General features: G+C 32.0%; 1 protein-coding gene across 1 annotated transcript in view; it reads right to left on the reverse strand.

Annotated features, from left to right (window-relative positions):
• LOC144844440 (serine/threonine-protein kinase ULK4-like) overlaps positions 1 to 21,337 on the reverse strand; it is a 104,859-nt gene that overhangs the window by 65,696 nt on the left and 17,826 nt on the right. Inside the window, exon 5 of the mRNA XM_078701357.1 lies at positions 10,187 to 10,288. Within this exon, the coding sequence (XP_078557483.1) occupies positions 10,187 to 10,288 (102 nt within the window). The remainder of the gene's footprint in view (positions 1 to 10,186; positions 10,289 to 21,337) is intronic.

The raw sequence follows: 21,337 nt of genomic DNA on the forward strand, positions 1-21,337 counted from the left end.
CCTGGATCTTTTTTTTTTTCTTTATTAGTTATCCGCTTAGTAGCGGATAACTCCTTGTAATCGTCCTGTTTCATCATATTTTTTTTGGTTATCCGCACTTGCCGGATAACCCCTTGTTATTGTCAGGATCTTTTTTTTTTTTTTTTTTTTTTTTTCTTTATTCTTCTTTCTTTCCCGGAATTTTGTTCGCAGCGTATCTCTAATACTTGTCAACATAAGATTATATAACTTTGTCAGAAGATTGACCTCTAACTGTAGATGTGCAAGAAACTTCGTTTTATGATTTTAGAGTTGCGCAACGTGACTTACGCGCGATTTTATGAATTTCAATGATTGATCATAGATAAAAAACCAAATATCATTTTGTATTGAAACTTGGTGAAAATTTAAGTTATATCAAGCGCAAACTTTCTATGGATTCAAAATGGCATGTTTCACATAAAGTAACGCGCGCACGCGCGTTTAAAATTTCAAAATGCGTAAAATCAATTTCTAATCAATTTTCTACGCGTTTCATGTTATTTTGAGCATTTCAAAAATTCCCACGCTCGCACGCATTTTTGCGCGTGCGGTGCGCACGTAGCACTAAAATTATATTTTTATGCGTGATTTATGTTTTTCCAGCCTTTTCCAGTAATTTTACCAACTTTTTAAACAATTTCGACTTACAATCACGTCATACGAGCACGTCGAATTGGATAATTTGCGCGCGTTTTTGATGAAAAATTTTAAAAAGTCGTAAAAATTATGCCTTTTTTTAAACAGTCATAGATTCTAAACTACATGATAAACTTTTCTTTTTTTTTACATATTCTGGAAGTTGATGAGTTGTAGATATCGGATCATGAATCAATATGGCTAACCGGACATTGTGACGTCATCGTAGGGCCACTCGAATATAAAATATTGGATTTTTGTCTCTTTCTTCATAGCTCATCACATTTAATAGAGCGCATCTCCACTTATCCGTATTCCATTTCCCTCCATTTTTTTATATTGTCTAGGTCAATCAATTATCTTTCGCATGATTTACCATTTTTAAGATTTTTATGACGTCATCATTTTCAAAAGCGTCAATAACTTTGGTCACTTATTTTCACCTACTATTCTGCACTGTATGTAGTACGTATACAGTACATAGTGTAATACTGTATATACTTAGACGTGACACAAAATAGAGAGCGCACTAAAATTGTTTCAATGGCATAATCGTTTTTCTGTGCGCAATATTCTAACGCAACGTGCACATGGCCTTTGCGCTGCGGATAACCTAACTCGTCCGTAGTGACGAGTTCAAATCTAGTTTTTTTTTTTTGGTTTGGTAACCCATGTGATTGTAAATATCTTTTTTTTCATCTTCATCTTCTTTGTTATTCTTCTTTCTTTCCCGGATTTTTGTGCGTCGCATATCCCCTATTGCTTGTGAATATATCTTTTGTATAACTTTGTCATTATATGGACATTTACCTGAAGTTGTGCACCTCCATATTTTTAATGACGTTAGAGTCGCGCAGCGTAAGTTACGCGCAATTTTATGAATTTCAATGATAGGTCATAGATTATAAACCAAAAGTCATTTTGTATTGACACTTGGTAAAAGTTTAAGTCATATCAAGGGCAAACTTTCTATGGATTAAAAATGACATGTTTCACAAAAAGTTACGCGCGCACGCGCATTTAAAATTTCAAAATGCGCAAAATTAATTTCTAATCAACTTTCTACGCTGATCATGACATTTTGAGCATGTAAAAAATTCCCACGCGCGCGAAAAAATTTACGCGTAAGGTGCGCACGGAGCATGAAAATCATGTGTTTTTTTCTTGAATTATGATTTTACAGCCTTTCTTAGTCATTTTAAAAAAGATTTACATCATTTCAAATTAAAATGACGTCATACGAACACGTTGATTTAGACAATTTGCGCGCGTTTTAGTTGCAAAAGTGACAACATATTGTCAAAATTAAGCCTATTTTTAATCTATTATAGCTCCTCAGGATCATCCACGACCCCCAATTTTTTTAATTTAATATGTAAGCAGATATGTTGTAGATATGAATTCATGCAGAACCTTTACCACTCGGATGTTATGACGTCATCGTATGGCCACACGAATGTAAAATATAGGATGTTTTACTCTTTCGTTATTGCTCATCATATTAAATAGAGCGCATCTCACTTTTACGTGCCCAAAATTCTTCAAATTTGATTTATTGTAATTATTTAGATAATTATCTTCTAAAATTGTTATCTTTATATGTCAATTTGATGACGTCATCGTGTTAATAATTGGATTTAAAAGATGGGTCTCATAATTTTGTCTATGCTACACTGTATATAACATATACAGTTTATTCTGTAAAATACTGTAATATGATGTATGCTACATAATAGGTACAATTCAGCACTGTAAACATATTTATTTCATGTCATAGGATGGCATAATAATTGTCGAGGTTCATATGGTTAAGTATGTGCATGTTGCGTTTGCACGGATAACCCGAACTCGTCAAAGTGACGAGTTCAAATCTAGTTTCTGTATTATACTTCTTTCCTTCTGTCATTTTTGTGCGTCGCGTTTCTCTAAAACGTGTCAACAGAACATATCGTAACTTTTTCAACATATCGACATTTACGTGAACTTGTGCACCTCCTATTTTTGAATGACGTCAGAGTTGCGCAACGTGACTTACGCGCGATTTTATGAATTTCAATGATTGATCATAGACTAAAAACCAAACATAATTTTGTTTTGACACTTTGTGAAAATTTAAGTCATATCAAGCGCAAACTTTCTATGGATTAAAAATAACATGTTTCACAAAAAGTTACGCGCGCACACGCGTTAAAAATTTTACAATGCGAAAAGTCAACTTCTAATCAACTTTCTATGCATTTCATGTCATTTTGAGCATGTCAAAAATTCCCACGCGCGCGAAAATTTTTACGCACGCGGTGCACACGTAGCGTTAAAAACATATTTTTTTCGCGTGATTTATGTTTTTTCAGCCTTTTCTAGTAATGTTACCAACTTATTGGTACGAGAACGTCGAATTAGATAATTTGCGCGCGTTTTTGGTGAAAAAGTTCAAAAATTCGTCAAAATTATGCCTATTTTTAAACAGTCATAGATTCTAAACTACGTGGAGAACTTTTTTTTAATTACATATTCTGGAAGTTGATGAGTTGTAGATATCGGATCATGCATTAATATGGCTAACCGGACATTGTGACGTCATCGTATGGCCACGCGAATATAAAATATAGGATTTTTGTCTCTTTCGTCATAGCTCATCACATTTAATAGAGCGCATCTCCACTTATTCGTTGTCCATTTTCACCCCGATTTTAATATATTCTAGGTCAATCAATTATCTTTTGCATGAATTAAAAATTTTTAAATTTTTTTAACGTCATCATGCCTAAAAATTTTAATTACGTTGGTCATTAATTTCATCTTTACAGTAAATTTTAATCTGTTATAGCTCGTAAGAATAAAATGTGATAATCACGATTAAAACGTTTTCAGGAAGCTATTGTATTGTAGATACAAAATCATGTGAAAATTGTGCCAATCGAATGTTGTGACGTCATCATATGGCCAGTTAAATAAAAAAAGTTGTATTTTCATCTTTTGCATTATATTTCATTACATTTAAAAGAGCGCGCATCAATATTTCACATATTCAAATTTCTTCTACACGTTAATATGTTGTTGCTGAGATAATTTCATTCTGAAATTTCTACTACATCAAGATGTTAAAAATTACAATAAAATACGGGTCCCGTAATTTCACCTATTTTACACTGTTTGTGATATGTATACAGATTGTACTGTGTATACTATATGACACAAAATAACAGAATTCAGAAATAACAACATATCATATTCTTCAGTTCAGGTCATAATGCCTTAATATTATGACGTGCACGTCAAAGTGACGAGTTTCATGTCTAGTATTATTCTTCTTTCTTTCTCCTCCATTTTTGTGTCTCGCGTATCTCAAAAACTTGTAAACATAACATTTCATAACTTTGTCATCATATGGAAATTTACGTGAAGTTGTGCACCTCCTATTTTTGAATGACGTCAGACTTGCGAAACGTGACTTACGCGCAATTTTATGATTTTTAATGATTGATCATAGATTAAAAACCAAGCATAATTATTTTTTGACACTTTGTGAAAATTTAAGTCATATCAAGGGCAAACTTTTTGTGGATTAAAAATGCCATGTTTTACAAGACGTTACGCGCGCAATGCGCATTTCTCCTCTATTTTTGTGTCTTGTGTATCTGAAAAACGTGTAAACATAACATTTCATAACTTTGTCAACATATGGGCATTCACATGAAGTTGTGCACCTACTATTGTGAATGACGTCAGAAATGCGCAACGTGACTTACGTGCGATTTTATGAATTTCGCGTATTTAACATAGATTGAAAACCATATAACAATTTAAATTGAAACTTAGCAAAAGTTTAATTTATACCTTGTGCTAACTTTTTGTGCACTAAAAATGGCATGTTTTACACGAAGTTACACGCGCACACGCATTTAAAATTCAATATGCGCAAAATTAATTTCTAATCTAATCTTTCTACGCTGATCATGACATTTCGAGCATGTCAAAAATTCCCACGCGCATGAAAATTTTTACGCACGCGGTGCACACGTAGCGTTAAAAACATATTTTTTTCGCGTGATTTATGTTTTTTCAGCCTTTTCTAGTAATGTTACCAACTTATTGGTACGAGCACGTCGAATTAGATAATTTGCGCGCGTTTTTGGTGAAAAAGTTCAAAAATTCGTCAAAATTATGCCTATTTTTAAACAGTCATAGATTCTAAACTACGTGGAGAACTTTTTTTTAATTACATATTCTGGAAGTTGATGAGTTGTAGATATCGGATCATGCATTAATATGGCTAACCGGACATTGTGACGTCATCGTATGGCCACGCGAATATAAAATATAGGATTTTTGTCTCTTTCGTCATAGCTCATCACATTTAATAGAGCGCATCTCCACTTATTCGTTGTCCATTTTCACCCCGATTTTAATATATTCTAGGTCAATCAATTATCTTTTGCATGAATTAAAAATTTTTAAATTTTTTTAACGTCATCATGCCTAAAAATTTTAATTACGTTGGTCATTAATTTCATCTTTACAGTAAATTTTAATCTGTTATAGCTCGTAAGAATAAAATGTGATAATCACGATTAAAACGTTTTCAGGAAGCTATTGTATTGTAGATACAAAATCATGTGAAAATTGTGCCAATCGAATGTTGTGACGTCATCATATGGCCAGTTAAATAAAAAAAGTTGTATTTTCATCTTTTGCATTATATTTCATTACATTTAAAAGAGCGCGCATCAATATTTCACATATTCAAATTTCTTCTACACGTTAATATGTTGTTGCTGAGATAATTTCATTCTGAAATTTCTACTACATCAAGATGTTAAAAATTACAATAAAATACGGGTCCCGTAATTTCACCTATTTTACACTGTTTGTGATATGTATACAGATTGTACTGTGTATACTATATGACACAAAATAACAGAATTCAGAAATAACAACATATCATATTCTTCAGTTCAGGTCATAATGCCTTAATATTATGACGTGCACGTCAAAGTGACGAGTTTCATGTCTAGTATTATTCTTCTTTCTTTCTCCTCCATTTTTGTGTCTCGCGTATCTCAAAAACTTGTAAACATAACATTTCATAACTTTGTCATCATATGGAAATTTACGTGAAGTTGTGCACCTCCTATTTTTGAATGACGTCAGACTTGCGAAACGTGACTTACGCGCAATTTTATGATTTTTAATGATTGATCATAGATTAAAAACCAAGCATAATTATTTTTTGACACTTTGTGAAAATTTAAGTCATATCAAGGGCAAACTTTTTGTGGATTAAAAATGCCATGTTTTACAAGACGTTACGCGCGCAATGCGCATTTCTCCTCTATTTTTGTGTCTTGTGTATCTGAAAAACGTGTAAACATAACATTTCATAACTTTGTCAACATATGGGCATTCACATGAAGTTGTGCACCTACTATTGTGAATGACGTCAGAAATGCGCAACGTGACTTACGTGCGATTTTATGAATTTCGCGTATTTAACATAGATTGAAAACCATATAACAATTTAAATTGAAACTTAGCAAAAGTTTAATTTATACCTTGTGCTAACTTTTTGTGCACTAAAAATGGCATGTTTTACACGAAGTTACACGCGCACACGCATTTAAAATTCAATATGCGCAAAATTAATTTCTAATCTAATCTTTCTACGCTGATCATGACATTTCGAGCATGTCAAAAATTCCCACGCGCATGAAAATTTTTACGCACGCGGTGCACACGTAGCGTTAAAAACATATTTTTTTCGCGTGATTTATGTTTTTTCAGCCTTTTCTAGTAATGTTACCAACTTATTGGTACGAGCACGTCGAATTAGATAATTTGCGCGCGTTTTTGGTGAAAAAGTTCAAAAATTCGTCAAAATTATGCCTATTTTTAAACAGTCATAGATTCTAAACTACGTGGAGAACTTTTTTTTAATTACATATTCTGGAAGTTGATGAGTTGTAGATATCGGATCATGCATTAATATGGCTAACCGGACATTGTGACGTCATCGTATGGCCACGCGAATATAAAATATAGGATTTTTGTCTCTTTCGTCATAGCTCATCACATTTAATAGAGCGCATCTCCACTTATTCGTTGTCCATTTTCACCCCGATTTTAATATATTCTAGGTCAATCAATTATCTTTTGCATGAATTAAAAATTTTTAAATTTTTTTAACGTCATCATGCCTAAAAATTTTAATTACGTTGGTCATTAATTTCATCTTTACAGTAAATTTTAATCTGTTATAGCTCGTAAGAATAAAATGTGATAATCACGATTAAAACGTTTTCAGGAAGCTATTGTATTGTAGATACAAAATCATGTGAAAATTGTGCCAATCGAATGTTGTGACGTCATCATATGGCCAGTTAAATAAAAAAAGTTGTATTTTCATCTTTTGCATTATATTTCATTACATTTAAAAGAGCGCGCATCAATATTTCACATATTCAAATTTCTTCTACACGTTAATATGTTGTTGCTGAGATAATTTCATTCTGAAATTTCTACTACATCAAGATGTTAAAAATTACAATAAAATACGGGTCCCGTAATTTCACCTATTTTACACTGTTTGTGATATGTATACAGATTGTACTGTGTATACTATATGACACAAAATAACAGAATTCAGAAATAACAACATATCATATTCTTCAGTTCAGGTCATAATGCCTTAATATTATGACGTGCACGTCAAAGTGACGAGTTTCATGTCTAGTATTATTCTTCTTTCTTTCTCCTCCATTTTTGTGTCTCGCGTATCTCAAAAACTTGTAAACATAACATTTCATAACTTTGTCATCATATGGAAATTTACGTGAAGTTGTGCACCTCCTATTTTTGAATGACGTCAGACTTGCGAAACGTGACTTACGCGCAATTTTATGATTTTTAATGATTGATCATAGATTAAAAACCAAGCATAATTATTTTTTGACACTTTGTGAAAATTTAAGTCATATCAAGGGCAAACTTTTTGTGGATTAAAAATGCCATGTTTTACAAGACGTTACGCGCGCAATGCGCATTTCTCCTCTATTTTTGTGTCTTGTGTATCTGAAAAACGTGTAAACATAACATTTCATAACTTTGTCAACATATGGGCATTCACATGAAGTTGTGCACCTACTATTGTGAATGACGTCAGAAATGCGCAACGTGACTTACGTGCGATTTTATGAATTTCGCGTATTTAACATAGATTGAAAACCATATAACAATTTAAATTGAAACTTAGCAAAAGTTTAATTTATACCTTGTGCTAACTTTTTGTGCACTAAAAATGGCATGTTTTACACGAAGTTACACGCGCACACGCATTTAAAATTCAATATGCGCAAAATTAATTTCTAATCTAATCTTTCTACGCTGATCATGACATTTCGAGCATGTCAAAAATTCCCACGCGCATGAACAATTTTACGCGCGTGGTGCGCACGTAGTGCTAAAAACATTTTTTTTGCGTGAATTATGTTTTTTCAGCCTTTTATAGTAATTTTACCAATTTTAAAACAATTTCGACTTAAAATTACGTCATACGAGCACATCGAATTGTACAATTTGTGCGTGTTTTTAATGAAAAAGTTTTAAAATTCGTCAAAATTATGCCTTTTTTTAAACAATCATAGATTCTAAACTACGAGGTAAACTTTTTTTTACTTACATATTCGGGAAGGTGATGATTTGTAGATATCGGATCATTAATCAATATTGCTAACCAGACATTGTGATGTCATCGTATGGCCACACGAATGTAAAATATATGATTTTTGTTTCTTTCGTTATTGCTCATCACATTAAATGGAGCGCATCATGCTTATCTGTATTCCTTTTTCTCCGAGATTTTAATATTGTCTAGGTCAATCAACTATCTTATGCATGAGTTAAAAATATTTTAATTTTTGCCCCCAATGCCTAAAAATTTAAATTACGTATACAGATTATACTGTGTACTGTAAAATGTATATACTATATGACACAAAATAGACAGAATTTAGCACTAACAACATATCATATTCTTCAGTTCAGGTCATAATGCCATAATCTTTTTCTGTGCGCAACATTCCAACGTATGACGTGCACGTGGCGTTTGTCGAGTGGATAACTAACTCATCAAAGTGACGAGTTTCATGTCTAGTTTCATTTGTATCTCTCCATTGAAATCCAGCCAGCCAACCTATAACACAATTTCCAGTTCATCAAACGTGTGTAACATTGCAAACAGCATTATAGGATAGAATAGAGCCTGTGTAATGAAAAGTGCACCCTCCATATGTTAGGTACTATACTGTGAAGACGACAGTATAACTTTCAGCCCAGGGACGCATGTCCACATTTTGTATTCGTGTACCAGCAATCTCTACAGTAATGATGTTGATTTTCAAGTTTGGAGAGGGTGATGGCGTCGATCAGAGTGACCTTATTATCTAGTACTTCCGATGCAATATTTAAATTGAGAGACAGGAGATTCTTGATACCAACAGCATTGTAATAATCATCAGTAATTTGCCAATTACTTTAAAGCAATAACAACTTTGTTTTTTATTTTCTATAATGTATTATTTTCTTAATATGATATTGCCTTGTAAGCATACCTTTATGGTAGTTGTTTATGGCACTATCTACTGCGGGATTACAATCAACCCTCTCTTTTGCTGTCTTTTTCACAGAGTTGTACGAAGTTGTACCTTCAGACTCCCAGCGTTTCTAATCTAAAACAAGGTGTACAGTATTCACATGCATCACATGTAGCGTTTGTTAATATGACCTTTTCCTGCTTGCTTTATCAACTCCAGATGGTAGCAGAGTACCAGTTGTAATAATCACACAGAGCATTCTAAGGTGATGATAATTGTATGAAAGTGTCCAGACTTCAGTTAGACTGTCTCAGGAAAACTTACCATGAGCATCCTGGGTCTGATCTGCCCTATTAGCATCTTCTATGCAGAGAAGCATAGAAAAGTCAAAGCCCAGAGATCAGAGACCATCGATTTTTTGCAAGCTCTATTCTATAACCTTATCATTGATTAATAAGTAAAGTATTGAGTTTGATTGCATTTTTCTTTTTTTGCCATGTCATGACATACCCATGTATACTATTATAGATCCCATGTTTTTAGTTTTTAATAACGCCTTTATGGTTAGATGTAATTTACAAATTGTTATGCTATAGCGCGTTCTAGTTCTAGTTTGAAATGAATTGAAATGATTAAAAAAAAACCTAATTTGTTTTTTCGAAGTTAGGAAAGTCTGCTTACCAAATATTAGGGAAACATTAACAGTACTGTAGTTATAGAACCTTGCTGCTCCATTTCTTGGAACCAGCTTCTGGACTACAGTATATTAAATCTGCAACTTCATTGAACTAAATCGAAGCTCAACATCTTATCTTGGACTATTTTTTATCTTTATTTATTCATACACATATTTTCTCTAGTTTTTGTAGGTTTGTTTAATGTATTTGTAATTAGTTTTGCATGTTTTTATAAATTCTGGTGAACAATAACATTTAAAATACCTGTAAAAAGCTGATAGAACACACATCCAAGAGACCAGAAATCAGATGCCAAGCTATGATCACCTCCTTTAAAGATTTCAGGTGCCAAGTATTGTGGAGACCCTAGAACAAAACAGTAAAGAAATGCATCATCAAAAGTTCATAATTTGTATTTTGGCCATATTCAACATTCACAAATAGGCTAAGGGAAACATTTAATTCAAATTTTTAAATTCTGCTATCTAAGTGGTACATAAAACATAATAAATTAGATAAAAGTTTTCATTCCAGAACTATAGGGTAATCATTTATACTGTCTTTAATGAAAATAATATCTTTGAAAATCCAAACAAATGACGTCATGATCCATAAGAACAATAAAACCACTTACTACATGACGTCACTTGCTTGGACGTGTTACCAAAGGCAGAATAGATGGTTATCCTCTAGTATCTATAGTTCCATCTAAACAATGTTTAGATTTCTTTTTTATGTAGAAAAAACGCATGTTTATCTATTTATTGTCAATCTTTATTGTCCTTGTGTAAATGGGCCTTTAGAAACTATAATTTTGAAATACAGTACCTATAAAATTAAGATTTTTTTTTCCTGTGGCAGACAAACAACAGGTAAATTACATTTGCTTGGACTCTATTGATTGAATACCACTAAAGTACTTTATTTATTCAAGGGAAACTTCTAAATTTCATGAATACGGCCGCAGTATATAAACGAATATACCCTACATAACTTGTAGGCCACGTGCTCTACGATGTGCTATCTTTTCAGTAAAATAAAAAATATCAAGTGCAAACAAAATTTCAGCATGATGGTATAAATTGCTTAACTTTTTTAAACTAGAAGGTCATAGGTTATTTTCTACCCAAGTACAATATAAATATTATTTTATTATGAAGATTAATGTTATAATGTCAAGAGAGAAGAGAACTTACTCTTGTATAAATTAAATGTCAAGTAATTCATTGCCCTTGTTAATATTCAATTGTATTATGCTGCAACAAGTTTAAGTACTTCTCCAATAACCATTAAATGGGCTATGTAAATACTTGAACGTGATTGGTCGAAAATTGAATCACATGACTACCATTTTGAGGATGGTAAATGTTATAAATTCATGTGAGAACTATTATAAAGACTAACTAGTAGAGAGGCCTACCTAGCCAGGTCTACTGATATTTGGCTATTGCCTCTTAGGCACAGTAGTCCCTCAAGGAAAATTATCATTCCCTCAGGGATGTCAAATGTTATTCACCTCAATCAAAGCAGGCAATATTTGTAATAAAAAAGACAGCGTTTTACTGGATTGTTGCTTCCAGGATATCAGTCTTGGTAAACATCATTATTTTGCATTGCCACTAACAATTCCAGTGATATTATTAATCAGTAAATTCACGACATGAGCTGATACATTGTGATTGATAAAATTACAAGAACATTTATGAAAATTTTGGTGATTTTGGTTATCATTCAATGAAGCTAAGGCATGGTTGACTGGTCATCACTCACAAGCTGCTATGAGATTTAATCAAAATAAAACAGTCAAATAATCCCTGTTCTGGTCGCAGACTGTGTAAATCTATGCTATACAGTATACAGTGGAACCTTGGGAAAAAACAATATACCAAAATAAACAAGAATTGATCTGAACATAAGAAATTGAAAAGATATCAAAATTTAGCAACTAATGAGTAAAGTGGTAAAACATATTTCCTCTCATTTCGCATGAAAGTGTCCTCTTAATAAGGGTGTCCCCTGAATAGGGGTGTTCCAAATCAGGGTTCTTTCAACTGTATACTGTAAATGAAAGCACAATAATAGGGAGTTTTCACACGAGCACATAAACGTTATTTCCCAACATGCGACGCGCAAGCTCCGCCCTCTTTGTAAACAAATCTATTTGCATGTGCGCAAGTTTTAAGAAAAACTTTAGTTACTTGCATTGTGAACCTTATTTCTTAAAAATAATGTCAATGAAAAACGTTTCCCGAAGGGTATCGAAACATGGAAGAATCATTAAAATGGTAAATATGCTATTTATTACCCAATATGCATGATTAGTCTACAGTAGTCTCTAGGCCCAAGGTATTCCATGATTTGTTTTAATACGAGCGGCGTATGTTGCATGTGCAACACATGTGTTGCGCTTTTCAATCCTGTCGACGCGCAAAATCAAAATAACAAGTGCGTTAACGCAACTGTTTGCTGAACCACATTGTTATGCAAATGAGTAGAATGTTGACGTCATCCATTAAAGTTAACGTATACGTGCTCCTGCGAAAACTAATTCAGCACTTTTAGCTCATATAATACTGGACATTAAATTTCCATGAATCTTGTAACTTGGCAGCAGATGTAATTATGCAAGAAACTTTGATTTTATGATAAAATGGTTTTATGAAATTCTATGATTGATTATAAATTTGAAACCAACCGATATTTTTCAATGAAACTTGACACAAGTACTGTATATATGCTTCATAGTGTATCGAAATCTATAGCAGTTCTAAAATTTCTGTGCTTGTATTACAATCATACCTTTTTAGTTTGAGCAGATACTAAATAGACCTGGTGATGAATTCAAATCCTGTTCTATCTATATCTAATTATTCCCATCATTTTGTGAACATAATGACTTTGATTGTACCTTGGATATCTTCTAGAAGTCAGGGCCTTTTACAGACTTCCATTGTACAGTGCAGCAATTCATTGTGTAAACTATTTAGTATCAACAAATCAGTCAACAAAACAGCTATTCTTCAAGATGAAAACAAAATAAATTGGTCTTTCCCAATATCCATAGTTTCTTTACAAATATAATATATTAACAGACATACTGACAGGAAACATGATACAGGAAACACGATGTTTTCTATCGACACATTTCTAGAAACATTTTTTTTTCCATACAACTATAGTTTTTTTTAGAAGATACTGGTAGTATTGTATTGCAAGATTTCTATCTATCCAAACAGAGCAGACAAGATCAAACAACTTGTACATTAATACAATATGTAATAGCAGATGATGAACCTTTAAGCTCAGATCTTGTTTCAGAAGGGGTTCTCAGCATAAAAAAAGAAAAAATTGTGAAAACGCTATTCTATACAATAATTAAGAAGTAAAACGGTACTGAATAGAAGGTTCTATATGACATAAAAATCAGTCCCAAATTCCAACCCATAATATTTTTAAAAATACATAAAAACAACTTGCCATATGCCTAACATGTCAAATCAATCTTGTGTAGTTGACGATTATACACTAATTCCCTCATATTTAAATTTAATTGCAACCTGTATACCTCCTACTAGGTACACTAATTTCCCCAACACTTTAATAAAGTACAAATTTATTGGGAATGTCAAGGCATCAACATGATTGGTTAATACACGATGACAATCTTAAACTCTTCTGGGAATATGCTTTAAACATGACAAGAACTTCACACCATTTTATAAACACTCTGAGTGACAATAATAACAGGAAACTACAGTACTCTAATATCAATGAATGCCTATACTATTACGTTTATTGATTATTATAATTTAACAAAACTGCATTCTTCCTTTTCTAAAACCGTACTTTTCCTTATTCTAAAACTGCACTCTTCCTTATTCTAAAACTGCACTCTTCCTTATTCTAAAACTGCACTCTTCCTTATTCTAAAACTGCACTCTTTCTTATTCTAAAACTGCACTCTTTCTTATTGTAAAACTGCACTTTTCCTTATTCTAAAACTGCACTTTTCCTTATTCTAAAACTGCACTTTTCCTTATTTTAAAACTGCACTTTTCCTTATTCTAAAACTGCACTTTTCCTTATTCTAAAACTGCACTTTTCCTTATTTTAAAACTGTACTTCTCCTTATTTTAAAACTGCACTCTTCCTTATTTTAAAACTGCACTTTTCCTTATATTAAAACTGCACTCTTCCTTATTCTAAAACTGCACTCTTTCTTATTCTAAAACTGCACTCTTCCTTATTCTAAGACTGCACTTTTCCTTATTCTAAAACTGCACTCTTCCTTATTTTAAAACTGTACTTCTCCTTATTTTAAAACTGCACTCTTCCTTATTTTAAAACTGCACTTTTCCTTATATTAAAACTGCACTCTTCCTTATTCTAAAACTGCACTCTTTCTTATTCTAAAACTGCACTCTTCCTTATTCTAAAACTGCACTCTTCCTTATTCTAAAACTGCACTCTTCTTTATTTTAAAACTGCACTCTTCCTTATTCTGAATCTGCACTCTTCCTTATCCTAAAACTGCACTCTTCCTTATTCTAAAACTGCACTCTTCTTTATTCTATAACTGCACTCTTCCTTATTCTGAATCTGCACTCCTAACTATTCTAAGACTGCAGTCTTCCATCTAAAACAGCATGCTTCCTTATTCTAAAACTGCAATCCTCCCTATTCTAAAACAACACTCTTTCTTATTCTGAATCTGCACTCATCCCTATTTTAAAACTACACTCTTTTTTCTGCACTCTTTCTTATTCCTTACAAGTTGTGACTTTAATAGGACCCTGTAATCCTCTTTCGAGATGTGGGACATGACATTAATAGGACCCTGTAATCCTCTTTCGAGATGTGGGACATGACATTAATAGGACCCTGTAATCCTCTTTCGAGATGTGGGACATGACATTAATAGGACCCTGTAATCCTCTTTCGAGATGTGGGACATGACATTAATAGGACCCTGTAATCCTCTTTCGAGATGTGGGACATGACATTAATAGGACCCTGTAATCCTCTTTCGAGATGTGGGATACGACTAGGTTAGGACCCTGTAATCCTCTTTCGAGATGTGGGACATGACATTAATAGGACCCTGTAATCCTCTTTCGAGATGTGGGACATGACATTAATAGGACCCTGTAATCCTCTTTTGAGATGTGGGACATGACATTAATAGGACCCTGTAATCCTCTTTCGAGATGTGGGACATGACATTAATAGGACCCTGTAATCCTCTTTCGAGATGTGGGACATGACATTAATAGGACCCTGTAATCCTCTTTCGAGATGTGGGACATGACATTAATAGGACCCTGTAATCCTCTTTCGAGATGTGGGACATGACATTAATAGGACCCTGTAATCCTCTTTCGAGATGTGGGATACGACTAGGTTAGGACCCTGTAATCCCCTTACGAATCCTGTTCTGAGCAATTGCACAGTATGTCTAAATACTGATGCATTAACCACAGCTGCAGCATGAGGAAACATTACCCCCAGTGTTCCATAGGCATTTTTCTCAATTAAAGTTTTAATTTAATTTACATTATATGAACATAGGCCACGAACTAGCAATAGGCAATATCACTTTAACTATAGGTGGTTTAGCCTTTACAAAATAAACATTATACCCAACTGTTCAACCTTGAGAAATAAAGAACCTAAATCCAGCATATATAGGATACTACTTTCATAATATAAGATCGAAAAAAAATATTGTACATAGAAATATTCCTTTGAGTTAGTTACACTGTAAAAACTATAAACACAATGCTAAACACAATTCTTGTAGTCACTTTGGAGACACATAGAATGCTAAACATGTTTAGCATTCTATGTGCTTAGGCTTATTTAGTGTTTAGCACTAATGTGTTTAGTTTCGTTTTGTGTTTTTTACTTTGGTGTTTAGAAGAAAAATATGCTTATCTTTCAAGTGTTTAGCCTTTTCTGTGTTTAGCTCGTTCTGTGTTTAGAAAATTGTAGTGTTTTTGATGTAGTGTTTAGAAGAAAAATATGCTTATCTTTCAAGTGTTTAGACCGTTTTGTGTTTAGCACAGAAGTGCTTAGAAAAAGGATAGTGTTTTAACTCTATAGTGTTTAGAATATCATTTGTGCTTAAATGCAAGTGTTTAGGCCGTTTTGCGTTTAGCATAGAAGAGCTTAGCAATGTATTTCCTGTGGTATACAATTAAGAATCCATGCTTACTTGAAATATTTAGCAAACATGGAAGAATGTAACTGTTTTCATGCTCTTCATTAACATTTTTCATAGCCAATAATCACTTATTTTGTTGTTATCTTTTTAAACTCCTATTGGTCTTTATGCGTATCAGATTGACATCATTAATTAAGAACACAACGGACGAAAGTGATATTTTAATCAAAACATTTAAATTATTTATTCATTTCTACTAATATAAACTGAAATAATAACATGAAAGATACATTGTATGATAATACAACTGTATAATAATATCAACTATAACATTTTCAATTAATAAGGCAGTTGCGTTTAATATACAGCTTCCAACAATGTGTTGACATTATGGAAAGCTGTGGATTGAAAAAATGTATTTTCTTTATCCTTTAAAATCCAGTATTGAAAAATACCTAATATTTGAGATACTGAGTCGGATAATGTAAATCGAAAACAAAAATTGCCATCAACTTATAGCGTTGACTTTAAAAACATTTTCATTGCAGAGAATGCAGGATTCTACCCGTTTCCCTGTGGTATTCAAGACAAGCCTTGGTGGTTCTATGTCTTGATCCATGTCCTCCTGCAAAAAAAAAATAATGAATATTAAAAATAATCTGGTTTATTAATTTATTGACAACCGTATAAAAAACAGCATTGTTCAAATTCTGCAATTACCTGCAATAAATAATAGGATAAAATTTAAACAAATGTTAGTTCTGATGTCTCCTCTATAATTTGTCCAGATGCTTAGAAGCATCTATACGGTTACCAAGTCATACCCAGACTCTAGATGAATATATTGGAAGGGGACATTCAGTTTCAGTGCTAAAAGTGGACAAATTATGTTCATCTTCTCATTCTTCACTAGAGAAAGAAAGATGGTTGCTCAATATCCATATCAGATGTCTGAGAAAAATATAAGAAATATTATTTTGAAACAATGAAATTGCATATTGAATTGTTGATGCCATTATCAGTCACGATAGCTTAATGACCAATGTAGTCTTAATTCCATTGAGGTAGGCCTTGTTCCAAGGTTTATTGACATGAAACAGTTACTGTATACGAATTAGATGATGAATTTAGACCCCTGACATGATTTTTTTTTTTTACTAATTTTTATTTTAAAAAGACATATTTATTGAAACAACTACACTCCACTAGAAGCCTGCAGTTGCCCTAAGACCCCATGAGGCTGTTTAGTTAGAACTTCATTGAGACAATAGTCTTTTTATTTGGAGTGTATTGTTGTTACTGGTATTTTAATAATTGTATAATTTTGTTGTTTTTAAATAAACATACATTATTTATTTTTTATTTAAAAAAGACATATTGAAACAACTACACTCCACTAGAAGCCTGCAGTTGCCCGAAGACCTCATGAGGCTGACTAGTTAGAACTTCATTGAGACAATAGTCTATTTATTTGGAATGTACTGCTATTATTGATATTTTAATAATTTTTTAAATAAACATTCATTATTTATTTTTTGTTTTAAAAAGACATAATATTGAAACAACTACACTCCACTAGAAGCCTGCAGTTGCCCTAAGACCTCATGAAGCTGACTAGTTAGAACTTCATTGAGACAATAGTCTATTTATTTGGAGTGTACTGTTATTATTGATATTTTAATAATTGTATAATTTTGTTGTTTTTAAATAAACATACATTATTTATTTTTTAATTTAAAGACATATTGAAACAACTACACTCCACTAGAAGCCTGCAGTTGCCCTAAGACCTCATGAGGCTGACTAGTTAGAACTTCATTGAGACAATAGTCTATTTATTTGGAGTGTACTGTTATTATTGATATTTTAATAATTGTATAATTTTGTTGATTTTAAATAAACATACATTATTTATTTTTTAATTTAAAGACATATTGAAACAACTACACTCCACTAGAAGCCTGCAGTTGCCCTAAGACCTCATGAGGCTGACTAGTTAGAACTTCATTGAGACAATAGTCTATTTATTTGGAGTGTACTGTTATTATTGATATTTTAATAATTGTATAATTTTGTTGTTTTTAAATAAACATACATTAATTATTTTTTAATTTAAAGACATATTGAAACAACTATACTCCACTAGAAGCCTGCAGTTGCCCGAAGACCTCATGAGGCTGACTAGTTAGAACTTCATTGAGACAATAGTCTATTTATTTGGAGTGTACTGTTATTATTGATATTTTAAAATTGTATAATTTGTTTTGTTTTTAAATAAACATACATTATTTATTTTTTAATTTAAAGACATATTGAAACAACTACACTCCACTAGAAGCCTGTAGTTGCCCTAAGACCTCATGAGACTGACTAGTTAGAACTTCATTGAGACAATAGTCTATTTATTTGGAGTGTACTGTTATTATTGATATTTTAATAATTTAAAAAAAAAACATACATATTTATTTTTTAATTTAAAGACACATTGAAACAACTACACTCCACTAGAAGCCTTCAGTTGACCGAAGACCTCATGAGGCTGACTAGTTAGAGCTTCATTGAGAGAATAGTCTATTTATTTGGAGTGTACTGTTATTATTGATATTTTAATAATTGTATAATTTGTTTTGTTTTTAAATAAACATACATTATTTATTTTTTAATTTAAAGACATATTGAAACAACTACACTCCACTAGAAGCCTGCAGTTGCCCTAAGACCTCATGAGGCTGACTAGTTAGAACTTCATTGAGACAATAGTCTATTTATTTGGAGTGTACTGTTATTATTGATATTTTAATAATTTTTTAAATAAACATACATTATTTATTTTTTAATTTAAAGACATATTGAAACAACTACACTCCACTAGAAGCCTTCAGTTGCCCGAAGACCTCATGAGGCTGACTAGTTAGAGCTTCATTGAGACAATAGTCTATTTATTTTAAGTATTAGTTTTACTGTAGGCCTATAATAATATAACGACAATTATTGTTTTCCAATGTATTATTTAATTTTTTTTAATACAGGTTAGGCCTATTACCATTATAATATGTGGTCAGATTCTGAAAATATACAAGAAATCTACCAGACTATGTTAAAACAATAATACATTCAAATTTTTTTTTTTTAAATAAAGAATAAAAGAGCAAAATATAATAGCTTAGTGATATCTAAAAATAAAACTAGATTTTAGATTCTCACCTTCATTTATTTTTGGCATTATCTTCTGGGATCCCACACTCAATCAAACAAGTTTTGATTTCTTCAGCAGAACTGTTATCATCTATTAAATCCATGCTGAAATAAAAAAAACCAATAGGCCTAATACTGTATAAACATATACCGTAAAATTCAGTATATTTGTAATCTCCAGTATTTTTATATAATACAGTACTAGGCTATACTGATACACTAGATATTTGTGGCAACAACCCATCACCTTCCAGTGATCAATCATTCAGCCGATTCATTCTTAAAGAATTCAGCTTACTCTAACAAATTGAGGATAGTAATGCTTGAGTGATTTCTCTCTCCTAATTCTTGTCCTCATTCTCAATGAAAATATTTATTTTCCTTTCTTTTTTCCTATAAAATTAAATAATATAATACTAATAGTAAATGACATTAACATTATCATGGCCTATGAAAGAGCTAAGGCCTAGTCTAGAAAAATAAGTAAATACTTTTTGAGTCCAGTTCCTAATATTCACTCAGGGAAGAAATGGAAAGGTTTCCTACTTAGTATTTTCTATGATTGTTATCAAATAATCTACAGGGTTAGGATATATTGTTTTGACAACTCTTGTAACATGCTGTTTTACCATTTTTCCTCTAGGCTATTATTAACTGTATTCAAAGTAAAAAAAGATAGGATAGCTAATTTTATTGTTATAATATCGATAGTGGATGGGGCGATTTCTAGGTTTGCCGATTTCTTTCACCTACTTTCGAAGCTGCTGTTGTCGACCGTTGGCCAAAATTAAGCAACTATTATTCCAAAAAGCAAATAATATAATCACTATATACATATTACCAATACAAACAATGTGAAATAACTTACCTGCAATATATTATGATTACTTTAATCAACGTAAAGCTAATAATTAGAAAGATTTTTGTTTCACCTTCCCGACACCACTCCCATCCAACTCAACGGCTTCTGCTGAAAAGGCGCGCACTGATTCGCGGTTTTTTCTCCTCATCCATCATAATCAGTCTTTCCTTGGGGTGTTGCTATTGTATGTATATATGGATATTTCATCATTTCATAAACATTTATAGCTTAAATTATAATCTTAACGCCATAAAGTGTTTTATATTAGTTATGAAATATGTGTTTATGTAAATAATTAATATTTTTAATTTGAAATTGTTCATGCCAAAATCGTCATCTACCATGGGAATTAATGGTATCAACTGTATTTTGATGCATCATGGTCAATCATTTTTAGGGGGGAGATGCACGGCGTGTGGTAAAAGGATGGGAAATGTGGTGTATTTTGGTCGGAAGCGATGCATCAAAAAACTTTTTACTCTACTAATCAAATTATAATATAATAAAACGTATCTAAATGAATCTATTTACTGTACTTTCCAAACAACATGTTGGTACCGTAAATCGAAATAACAGAACATCAATTCAACAAACAATTTACCAAACTAAATGGATCTATTCAATCCAATACACATTTCCAAATGCATGCCAGCATAATAAAAATATTAAACACAATAAGTAATGTTATGAAACACAGTGGTGTTTAGATTTGAAACGTAAATTCTCTAAGCATAGTTAATTAAACAAACGCTTTCACTTCTAAACACCAATTTTAGTAAGCACAAACAAATATTAAACACAATAAGTGTGTTATTAAACACAGTGGTGTTTAGATTTGAAACGTTACTTCTCTAAGCATAATTTAAACAAACACTTTCACTTCTAAACACCAATTTTAGTAAGCACAAACAAATATTAAACACAATAAGTGTGTTATTAAGCACAGTGGTGTTTAGATTTGAAACGTAAATTCTCTAAGCATAATTTAAACAAACGCTTTCACTTCTAAACACCAATTTTAATAAGCACAAACAAATATTAAACATGTAAGTTTGTTGTATTAAACACAATCATGTTTAAGATTCAAACGTTAATTTTACTAAACATAATATATACTAAGCACGAACAAATATTAAACACAAGAGGCGTATACAACTTAAACACTGGTGTTTAAGACGTGTTTAGAAATGTGTTT

The sequence above is a fragment of the Antedon bifida genome, chromosome 1, assembly GCF_963402885.1.
Source record: "Antedon bifida chromosome 1, ecAntBifi1.1, whole genome shotgun sequence".
NCBI lineage: Eukaryota > Metazoa > Echinodermata > Crinoidea > Comatulida > Antedonidae > Antedon > Antedon bifida.